Source organism: Delphinapterus leucas, chromosome 18 (genome assembly GCF_059928025.1).
Source record: "Delphinapterus leucas isolate spDelLeu-1000000601 "Yukka" chromosome 18, BTC_Dleu_Yukka2, whole genome shotgun sequence".
NCBI classification, from domain to species: domain Eukaryota; kingdom Metazoa; phylum Chordata; class Mammalia; order Artiodactyla; family Monodontidae; genus Delphinapterus; species Delphinapterus leucas.
In genome coordinates, this window is record NC_143146.1 from 56519424 (window position 1) to 56531796 (window position 12373).

At 34.3% G+C, this 12373-nt stretch overlaps 1 protein-coding gene across 7 annotated transcripts in view; it reads right to left on the bottom strand.

Moving 5' to 3' along the window:
* The window catches only part of CCDC122 (coiled-coil domain containing 122), a 34741-nt gene that overhangs the window by 4745 nt on the left and 17623 nt on the right, over nucleotides 1–12373 (bottom strand). For all 7 annotated transcript variants that reach the window (XM_089899515.1, XM_089899516.1, XM_089899519.1 and 4 more), the window contains 2 exons: nucleotides 10969–11367; nucleotides 10103–10219 (listed from right to left, as the gene is read on the bottom strand). In XM_089899515.1, the coding sequence (XP_089755641.1) occupies nucleotides 10103–10219; nucleotides 10969–11367 (516 nt within the window). The remainder of the gene's footprint in view (nucleotides 1–10102; nucleotides 10220–10968; nucleotides 11368–12373) is intronic.

Consider the following 12373-nt stretch of genomic DNA (forward strand, 5'->3'; position numbering starts at 1 on the left):
CTGTAAATTTTCCTCTAAATACTGCTCTAGCTATACCCTATGGTTTTTTATATTCTGTGTTTTCATTATCATTCAATTTCAAATATTTTGTAATAATTCTCATGATTTCTTCTTTTTTGTGATTTCTTCTTTGACTCATGGATTATTTATAATTGTGATACTCAATTTCAAAATGTTTATGTATTTTCTAGCTTTCTTATTGTTACTGATTTTTAATTAAATTCTGCTGTTATCAAAGAATATCAAATTCTTTGAAATTTATCATCCAGTGTACTGTCTATCTTGGTGAATGTTCCATGTGCATTTGAAAATAAAGTATAATCAACAGTTATTAGGTGGAGTATTTTATATATGGTAATTAGGTTTAGTTGGTAGATAAGTTGTTCAAATTTTCTATATGCTTGCTTACTGATTTTGTGTATTGTTCTATCAACTACTCAAAAAAGTTGTTAAGCTCTTCAATATGATTGTAGATTTGTATCTTTTTCTTTTTAATTTTGTCAGTTTTTGCTTATGTATTTTGAAGCTTTATGATTAGGTAAATACACATTTAGTATTATTATTTGTTTCTGGTGAATTGAATGGCCCTCTTCAACTTTGATGGTAGTCCATATCTTAAAATCTACTTCATATTAATACAGCCATGACCAGCTTTCTTAAGACTGATGTCTTCATAGCTTATCTTTTTCTATCTTTCAACCTGTCTGTGTCTTTATATTCAAAGTGCATCTCTTGTGAAAAAGTTATGTTCGCAAATTGTTTTTCAATCCAATCTGATCATTTTTACCTTTTAATTGGAATGTTTAGTCCATTTACATTTGATGTAACCACTGATATGTTTGGGTTTAAGTCTACCATTTCAATATTTGTGTTCCATTAGTCTATTTTGCCTTTTTTATTTATTTCTTTTCTGTCTACACTCAGAGTGGATCACAGACCTAAATATAGAATGCAAAACTATAGAACTCCTAGAAGATAACACAGGAGAAAGCCTAGATGACCCTGGGTTTGGTGTTGTCTTTTTACATACAACACTGAAGGCACAATCCATGAAAGAAATGATTGATAAGCTGGACCTCATAAAAATTAAGCTTTCTGCTCTGTAAAAGACACTGTCAAGAAAATAAGACAAGCCACAGACTGGGAGAAAATATTTGCAAAAGACACATCTGATAAAGAACAGTTATTCAAAATATACAACAAACTCTTAAAATGCAACAATAAGAAAACAAATAACCAGATTAAAAAATAGGCCAGAAACCTGAACAGACACCACACCAGAGAAGATATACAAATGGCAAATAAGCATATGAAAACATGCTCCACATGAAATGTCATCAGGGAAATGAGAATTAAAACAATGAGATACCACTACACACCTATTAGAATGACCAAAATCTGCAACACTCACGACACCAAATGCTGGTGAGGATGTGGAGCAAGAGGAACTCTCTCATTCATTGCTGGTGGGAATGCAAAATGGTCCAGCCACTTTGGAAGACAGCTTGGTGGTTTCTTACAAAACTAAACATACTCTACCACATGATCCAGCAATCACACCCTTTGGCATTTACCCAAAGGAGCTGAAAACTTATATCCACACAAAAATACAGATGTTTATAGCAGCTTTATTTGTAATTGCCAAAACTTGGAAGCAATCAAGCTGTCCCTCAGTAGATGAAAGAATAAACTGTTGTATATCCAGACAACAGAATATTATTTAGCACTAAAAAGATAAATAAATAAAACAAAAAATGAGCTATCAAGCCATGAAATGTTACAAGGAACCTTAAATGCATATTAATAAGTGGAAGAAGCCAATCTGAAAAGGCCACAAACTGTATGATTCTAACTATATGATATTCTGGAAAAGGTAAAACCATGGAGACAGTAAAAAGATCTGTGGCTGACAGAGGTTGGGGGAGGGAGGGATGAATACATAGAGCACAGAGGATTTTTTGGACAGTGAAACTCTTCTTTTTTTTAAATTAGTTATCTATTTTATACATTAGTGTATATATGTCAATCCCAATCTCCCAATTCATCCCACCACCACCACTCCCCTGAAACTCTTCTGTATGATATTATAATGGTAGATACATGTCATTATACATCTGTCAAAATTCATAGAAGGTACACCACCAAGAGTAAACCCTAATGTAAACTATGAACTCTGGGTGATAATGATGTGTCAACATAGGTTTATCAGTTGTAACAAATGTACCACCCTGGTGGGAGCTGTTGATATCTTGGGAGGCTGCCAGGGGGCAGGGAGTATGAGGGAACACTCTGTACCTTCTGCTCAATTTTGCTGTGAACCTAAAACTGCTCTAAAACAATAAAGTCTATTAAAAAAATCAATAACCATCACTGTTCTTGTATATTTAATGTGTCTTTTTTTCTGGCTGCTTTTAAGATTTTTTTCTTTGTATTTGGTTTTCAGTAGCTTGACTATAATTTCCTTAGATACAGTTTTCTCTGTATTTATCTTGCTTTGGGTTTGGTAAATTTCTTGAATCTATGAGTTATTCTTTTAGTCAAGTTTGGAAAATTGTTGGCAGTATTTCTTAATATTTCTGTTCCCTTTTCTCTCTCTCTTCTCACCTCCTGAAACTCTAATTACCCATATGTCACATTGCTTAACGGTCTCACAAGTCACTGAGGCTCTATGTATTTTCTTCAGTATTTTTCTTTTTCTCTGTATGCTTGCTTTGATGACTTCTACTGATCTGTCTTCAAGTTTAAGAAAGATCTTGCTTCTGTTGTGTCTAACCTGCTATCAATTACACCAAATTTTTTCAACTTTTTCTTCAGTTCTAAGATTTCCATTTGGTTCTTTTATATGATTAATATTCTTTCTCTTTACCCATTACTGTGTATCCATCTTTCACGTAGAACAGGAGTCCCCAACCCCGGGGCCGTGGACCAGTACTGGTCTGCGGCCTGTTAGGAACCAGGCCGCACAGCAGGGGGTGAGCAGTAGGCGAGTGAGCAAAGCTTCATCTGCAGCTCCCCATCTCTCCTCATCACTCGCGTTACCGCCTGAACCATTGCTCTACTCCCCCCATCCCTGTCCGTGGAAAAACTGTCTGCCACGAAACTGGTCCCTGGTGCCAAAAAGGTTGGGGACCGCTGCTGTAGAATATTTAACATATTTAATCATAATTTTCCATCCCTGCCGAACAACTGCTGAGTCAACTGTGACTTGATTAATTATTCAACTGTTTTTCTTGATTATTCTCTTAATTATTGGTAATACTTCTCTATTTGTTTACATGTGTAAGAATGCTTTTAATTAACTGAACAGTGTACATATATTATAAACTCTGGATTATGTTATTTTATTCTGAAAAGTTTTGAATTTTGTTCTAACAGTCAGTTAAGTTACTGGTGTATCATCTTGAACTTGTGAGACTTTATTTTATACTTTTGCTAGAGAGTGTCCATTTCAGTTTTGTTCTTAGATCTAGGCCTTGTCTTTAGTCTAGTTTTGTGTTAGTTCTTAGTTCTGAGTATGGTCTTTACTCCTAAAGTGTGGCAGTAGTAGCAGTGGGCAGATGCTAAAATCTCAGGTCAGTTCTTCAGCATTGTAGCTGTTTTTCCCCACTGTGATCCTTGAAATTTTACCCCCGCCCCCAATGCAACCGCAGTTCAAGTTAAAGCCAAGGATTTGAAGGGAGATAATACAGAAGTTTGGGGCTCCAAATAAGGCCAAATTTAATATTTACTCAATCAACCTCATGATGAGGGGTAGGAATCCCTAAAACAGTATAAAATGATTTCAAATGTAAGTTATTATTATTATTTGTGGTGATAATTATTAAGAGAACATATTAAATATTAGCAAGATCACGGAACTTATCTTACGACCCAGTAATTCTACTTCTTGATACAAAGGGTGTGTGTACTATGTTCACTACAACACTACTTTTAATAGTGAAACGCTGGAAATAACTTAATGTCTATCAGTTGTGGCATTTTTATATAATTTAAGGTATAGTCATACTGTGAGATATTTTGCAGCAGTTCAAAAGAATAATGTAGGTCCATAGGTACTAATATGAAAAAATACTATTTATTTATTAAGTTATTAAGTAAAGTAGTTGCAAAATTATATGTATGGTACTTTATGTAATCTTCCCCTATGCATAGATGTGTGTTCATGTGTGTGTGTACATGCACATGTGTATATATACATATATACATACATACTCATGCTTACCCAAGTGCACACACCAAACAGCGGTTGCCATTAGGAAGAGGTGAGTGTGATAAGAGAGCAATGTAATGGGAGGCAGTGGTCAAAGGAACTTTAGCCTTCCCTCTAAAATTTTAATCTTTTCCAAGGAGAATGTATTTCCACAGAAGTGAAAACCATTTTTTAAAAAGATTGGGAGTAGAGTCCAAAAGACATGGACTCATATTCTATTCTGTTCCTTATCACTAGCTATATAACCTTGTACAAGTTATTTAAATTTTCTGAAATTCTGTAAAATATGCTACTGTGAGAATTTAAATGGGATAGCCTACACAAAGTGCTTGAAAAATACCAGGCACTCAATAAACAGCAATAGATTTAATAATACTGAACATTTCTTCTTGTACCTTTTGTAAGACAGAATAATTTGTTACCATGTCATCTAGCTATCTGAATCATTCTTACCCTGCCTTTAGTTTACCTTTTTACCTTTGCTTCTTTGGGTTTTTCATGTAGGACCGGCTTTCTAGTTGTGTAATCATTTCTGTGGCTGACCTCAGTAAATGAATGGATTAGTTAATTGTGTAACCTGCATGTTGCATTGTAACAAGTGAAACGTATTTTGTTCCTGATCCCTAGTAGCTCCAAAAGCACTCTGAATTTTTCCCTGTCCTTTAAATTTGGAGCTCAAATTGAACAAAATTTAGGCAAGGGTAACCGTTAATAAATCTTAAAATGCTTTACACAATACCTGTTTATCACAAAATGTTACTTGCAGCACTCATCATTTGCTAAAAACTTCTTAACTGCTCTAGTTTCCCTTCCCTGAAAACTCTTGGATTTGGCAAATAACATGTTTTTAAAAATGATTCCTGCTTAATGCTTTGTGTTTGTTTGCTTTGTATTTTGCTTCCCCACTTTTCTTCATCAGTGACTCATAACTTATCTTTATTTTCCTCTCTTTAGTTCCTTTCTTCTAAAATATATATAAGGACAGACAATAGACAGGGAAAAAAGGCTTTTTGGGATAATTATTTGGAAATACTTCTTTCATTCAGACATGGCCTAAAATTACCAAAAACATTCATTTGACTAAAAAAAAAACATGTAAAATTCAAAAACCATTTTCAGTTTTTCTTAATCAAAAAATGTAAAAAGCAACATTAATATCAAGATTAAACATGCAAAGCACAAAATATTGAAAGAATTAAACATTAGAACAAAAGAATGCTATAATCCAGGCAAAAGATGACCATGAACTGTACCAAGACCATGGCTAAAAACATCCAGAAGGAATAGAAAAAAAAAAAAAGACTCAAAAAAGAAATAAGTAATAAAAATCTTCTGGTACTTAAATTTATACTCTTAAAAAACTAGTTGTTTTGAGAAAGAAGTTACTTGTGTCAATGATAAATTCTCATCAAGCAATAAATGAAGTTGTTGGGAAAAAAATGCAGTGCTCTCAAGACAATGCTGTGGCTGTGGTATTTGTCCTTCAGTGTTATAGTTTATTACAGATAATCTCTAATTTCTTAGATTTTCATTTTTTCAACCATAACATTGTGATAGAATTGAGGACTACTTTTTAATGCATTAGAGTTAATAAAACTAAAATTAAAAAGCCTAAAAGGATCTTTAGTAACCCTATTATGAAAGCTTAAAAAAGAGTTTATTAAATTTCACGATAAGAAATATACTGATGAAAACATTAAAAACTGGTCTCAAGCTCAATGACATTCCATCTAAATCTATCATTAGTAGACATTTACATCACCCTTTACCACTAAAAATACCTATGTACACTTCTGCTTCTGTCAAAATAAAGTAGATGCATTTCATATACCTATTCCTCATGCTAAGTACAACTAAAATCCCTGGACACTGTATGTAATATTAGCATAAGAAGCTTCTGAAAGGTGGAGAGAAGGCAGACTGGCTGGAGACCTTAGGATCCTAGGAACGACTTGGTAATGAGCTCCCTGGGTTTTCATTTTGCCTCATATATCCCAGACTGGATATCTAGCCAAAGGACCAGGAAAAAGGCAGACTATGCAAGACTGAAAACTTTTAGGTAGTAACTACTCAAGTCAAACACCACAGAAAAAACTATGGCCCCACCACCACCCACACTAGCAAAGCCTACACTTTCACCTTTGCTGGGCTATTACAAGGTGCCCTGATCCTCCTGCTGGGGCGGTGTCAGAGAAGGCTGACTGGGGAGCCAGGACTTTTCATTCCCTCTGGAAAGTAACAAACCACATCCTCTGGTGTGAGTGGAGCCCATCTGGGAAGGCTGGACTTCTACTTCCATCTAGTGGTAACAAGGCATTCTTCCCCCTCCTCACTGGGAGAATGTCAGAGGAGGCCTAGTGGAGAGTCCGGGCTTTTACCACCGCTCAGTAGTAGCAAGGCCACATCTACAGGGGAGCAGTAAAGAGGTGCTCCTGCCCTTTCCCAGCCACGGGCTTATCAACAGAAGCCTAGTGGGCAGCCAGAACTCCCACTTTTGACTAGCAGTAACAAGAAGCCCTTCTCCCCTCCATGAGTGTCCATGGAGACTCTGAACTTCCAGTACTACCTGGAAGCAACAATGACCCAGAGTCTTAAAACATAATACCCAACATGTCCGGATCTCAATAGAAAATCTCTCATCAAAGCAAGAACCAGGAAGACCTCAAAGTGAGTAAGAAATAACAATCAACATGTGCCAACCCCAAGAAAATGCAGAAGTTAGCATTATCTGACGAGCATTTTAAAGCCCATCATCATAAAAATGCTTCAATGAGCAATTATGAATTGCCTGAAACAAATGAATATTATAAAAAGTCTCAGCAAAGGAAAAAAGGATACAAAGAACCAAATGGAAAAAACACAGTAACTGAAATAAAAAATTTCATGGGATGGTTCAATAGCAGAATGGAGGGGATAAAGGAAAGAATCAGTGAATGGAAGATAGAACTCTAAGGATTACTCAATCTGAAAAACTGAGAGACAAAAGACTGAAAAAAAGAAATGAAGAGAGCCTCAGGGACCTGTAGGGCTATATCACAAAAAGACCTATGATTTGTGTCATCAGAGTCCTGGAAGGATAGGAGAAGAGAGGGCAGAACTGCAAAAGTATTCAAATAAATCAGAGCTGAAAACTTCTCAAATTTGGCAAAAGACATCAGCCTACAGAATCAAGAAGCTGAGAATTTTCCAGATAGTATAAATCCAAAGAAATTAGTTCCAAAACATATAACAGTAAAACTTCTGAAAACTAAAGACAGGAAAGCTTGAAAGCAGCAAGAAACAAATACCTTATCTGTAGAGAGAAAAACAATTCAAATGACAGTGGATTATCTGTTAGAAATCATAGAGACGAGAAAGAAGTGGCACAGCATTTTTCAACTGAAAAGAACTGTCAACCCAGAATTCTATATCCACCAAAATATCTTTCAGAGATGAAAGGGAAATGAAGACATTCTCAGATGAAAAAAAAGAAAAAACCCAGAGACTGCCACCAGCCGACTTCTCCTAAAAGAATGAATTTAGAAATTTTCTAAAGAGAAAGGAAATGATAAAAGAGGAAATCTTAGAACATCAGGAAGGAAGAAAGAATATGGTGGAGTAAAAATATGGGTAAATACAATAGACACATGGAGAGGGCACAGCTAAAGGGTATGGGGTTTCTTTTGAGGTGATGAAAATTTCTAAAATTGACTATGGTAATGGTTACAAATTATCTGTATTCATACTAAAACCCATTGAATTATGCAGTTTAAATGGGTGAATTGTATGGTATGTGAATTATATCTCAATAAAGCTGTTTTCAAAATCAGCATAGTGGTAGCCTGAGGAAAAGGGACAAGAGAACTTTCTGGGCATGATGCAAGTTTTATATCTTGATCTAGGTCATGGTAACCCAGGTGTATGTATAAATTGCCAAAATTAATCAAGCTAAACCCTTATAGTGTACCTACTCTTATGACAAATATACCTTAATAAAAATTACTAAGAATCTCAAATTTCCTCCAAAATGCTTTTACCAACTTATACTCATACCAATAGTATTCTAGAATTCAGGTGGTCCACATCTTACAAATTGTAATATTGATAACTGACAGGCTAAATATGGGGCCTTATTGTGGTTTGAATTATCAACCCCTTATTGTTAGCGAGGTTGTTCATCATTTCCATTGGGTTTTTTTTTTGATATTCATATTTTGAAAGGTAAGACTTTTCATACCATTTTACCAATGTTCTATGGCTTGTTTGAAATTTTCTTATCTTTTAGTCACTTATGTATGTTACAAATACCCTCTCTCAAAATGAGTCTTGTCTTCTTTATTGTTATGCTGCATCTCAATAATCTAGAAATTTATGATATAGTCAAAAGTAACATTTAATCATGTAGTTTGCATATATGTCTGTGTGTCTTTTAAAATAAATACTTCTGTAACATAAATGGTTAAGTTTGTCTCCTATATTGTCTTCAATCCCCGTGGAAGCATGTGCATGCATGTGTTAAGAGGTAGGAATCTAATTTTATTTCAAAGTTGTCTTTATTTTTTCATATGGCTAACTTATTTTTGTACCATTTATGATGGATTATTTCTGGATTCTTTTTTTCTGTTTAATTAATCATTTTTTCTATTTCTATGCCACTTATATACTGTCTTACTTTATAGTTTTATAATAAATCTTGATATCTAGAAGGGTAAAAAAAATACCCATTTATTTAGATTGCTAGTAAAATATAAGATAAAATCATGGTGTTTCTTGAAGAGAATGTTTTGTAAAGGTGAGGGTTTTTGTCTTCAAATTCCTCAGGTTTTTTTTATTGTGTCAAATTAGACACAAACAAGTTGAAAATATACATCTTTTTATTTTCCAAAGTAATTTTTAAGGGTGAAAATTATTTTTTTGCCCTTAACAACGTACACTTTTCCATTTTTGTTCTGCCCTCATCTAAACAATAATGACTATAGAGGTCTGCCAGTGGCACCTCAAATTTAGTTTCACTTTTAATTTTACACATCAGTTTGTTGTTTTTAATTGGACAGTTGAAAATTACAAATAGGAAGTCAGAGGAGTTTAGAATACCAATACTTCCATTGTCTTTACTTTACTTTGAAGAGTCTTTAATTTCTGTCTAGGAGTGGTCATATTTTTGACTGGATAGCTTCTACTTTCTTTTTTTTTATGTTTATAGCAACTTTATTCATAATGGCCTAAACCTGGAAACAAGAAAGATGTCCTCTAGCAGGTGAATGGATAAACAGTGGTACATCTAGAGAATGGAATTATCACTCAGCTCACTATCAAGACATGAAAACTACATGGAAGGATTTTTTTTTTTTTTTTTTTTGCGGTACGCGGGCCTCTCACTGCTGTGGCCTCTCTCGTTGCGGAGCACAGGCTCTGGACGCGCAGGCTCAGTGGCCATGGCTCACCGGCATGTGGGATCTTCCCGGACCGGGGCACAAACCCATGTCCCCTGTATTGGCAGGCGGACTCTCAACCACTGCGCCACCAGGGAAGCCCCCACATGGAAGCATTTTAAATGCATATTGCTAGGTGAAAGAAGCCAATCTGAAAAGGCCACATACAGTATTAGCCTCTGCTTTCTAGCCATTAACTGGGTACAAAATTGGTGGAATGCGACCTGGAAGAATTCTAGGCCAGATTTAAATAAGAGTGAGTACTTGCTTTCTTTGAATGTATTAATATATTTGAATATTTTTGAATGAGGGAGTCTCTATACTTATCTATTAATGGTTTAGACTTATCAACTGCTTTTTGTAGCTCTTTTTTGTTCTCTAGCTATTTTGGGAATTGAGAGTAAACTATGGAAATTATGACTATAGTAAAAGTTAAAAAATGATCCCATAAAACATTGAAATCCAGATAATTAAGACTTACCTCTATTTCTTTTCTTAAGTTTTCATGTGTCTTTTTTTCTTCCTCAAGAAAACAAGTTTTTTCAATGATGGATTCTTTTACAGTTATAATTTTATCCTTTAGGTTTGTAATGTCTTCCTGTATGTTTATAGAATTTAAAATATACACATCAAACAATGAATGGTCAATATAAATCCAAGATTTTCAGTGTTTCTATAATTTAAGAAAACTAGCCATCACATTTAATTTTGATAAATAGGATTAGAATATTACTTCTATAGGTACGAGGAACAAAGAATGGTTGTTCAAACAAGCAAACCTTAGATTTGAAAATATAGACCAAATGAAAATAAGACATAAAGGAAAGTGGTAGTCACAGGGGCAATTGCCCAGCTACAATATAAAGGATATTTTTAAATTCTTTAGCAAGGAATAATAGATATTTTAAGTTTTTATCTCCTAACATCTTCAAAGACTATTAAGAAGAAGATGCTTAGGGTACAATTATTAATTCATATTGTTTGTATAATAGCATTAAGCACACTAAATTGATTTTAATTGGTCTGTATCCATTAGCCTGGAAGCTAGAGTTTCAACATCTTTGTGAGTCACACTTTCTGTAACAAATGGATTAATTGTTCACTGTGATTTTGTTTGACTATATATTTTTATTAATCTATAAGGGATTTGGGGATGTTTCCTTCATGCATTTGCACATATGGCATAGTTGTTACATAACTCATGCACTTATACAAGTTTTCAAATTTGTGAATCGAGTTAGAGCACCCATGGGTATTTTATTAAGTTAATGATAAGTTTATCACTTAGTAAGTGTACTTGCAATAAAAGGAATAATAGAAAACATTTTAATAAGTGATATTTCAAACCTGTACTTGTTTCATCAGGTTTCCTTCTGGATTTTGGAGATCCTGCATAAGTTCCTCTTTCATTGTCTTTAGTTTTTTAACAAGGTCTCGTTTCTCATTGAGTTCAGTCATGAATGACCATTTGCTCTCTACCTCTCTCAAACTATCTTTATGTGCTTTTATTTTTGCATAGTATTCATTATATCTTATCATTTGTTCCTCAAAATCTTCTTGTGCTGCCTCTATGTCAAATTTAAGCTTCACATTTTCTGTATGTAAGGATTTGATTTGATTTTCCAGGTTTCCACACTGAAGTTTGGTAGTCTGTATGGCAGCATCTTGCTGATAAATTTGCCTTTCTGTTTCTTTAGTTTCTGCAGAGACAGATGCTATTTGTGTTTTAAGCTCATGAAGTTCATTCTGTAAGATATTTCAACATTATTATTATTAGTTCATGATATTCAACATGAAAGAAAAGTCATTGTTTTGATCCATAGTGTGTGTAGAAAAATCACTTAACATAAAAAATATATATTTATCAGATACAGAAAAATTGATGCATAACCGGAGACATGTAATATAGTAACAAAATTATTTTATAATCAGAGGGAGCCCAGGGTTATATATTTCTTATTTTTTAATGTTCATCTAATTCTAAATATTAAAATTTTATCCTTTGTCTTAATATTTTATATGTAAAAGATACTTTACAATCATTTTACTAATATATTTGTGGGCAATCAGAAGTACAAACTAAAGAAAAACTATATGATAAAAATGATAAAACCCTGAATTGAAAACACAAAAGATCTAGGTTCTAGTGTCCTTACTACTATTTACTAGTTGGGGTGATCATACATAACAAACTTAATTACCCTATTCAAACCTCACTGTCTTCACTTGTAAGATGAGTTTAAAGGTATATTTAGCTTTGCCTCTCTGAGGCATTTGGCATTTCTAACCAGCACCTCCTTTTTAAAACCTCCCAGCATTCTTCTCTTCTTCACCTCAGATATCTCTGAGCATTGCTTTTCAATCTCGATGGTTCCTTCAAATACAGGTTTTCCTCAGGATGCAGTCATCATAATTTCCTCCTCTCATTCTGTATATACTCCTTGGGTAATCTTATCCATACTTAGATCTTGAGATACATATATGCTAATGATTCACAGAATGTAAGTGGCTGTTAAGTCCTATACCCAGCTGCCACTGGCCATCTCAAATTCATCGTGTCCAAAAATCAGACTAATCCTCCCCTCCCCGATCCCAACCTGCTCTCCCTTGTATCAGTCACTTATTGTCAGAATCACAAAACCTCCGTGACATATAACTAGTGTTTATTGCTCATGTGATAAGAAGCAACTGGGCTTGGCTAGGTGGTTCTGTTGACTTTGGTTGGATTCCCTCAAATGTCTGGAAGTTGGCT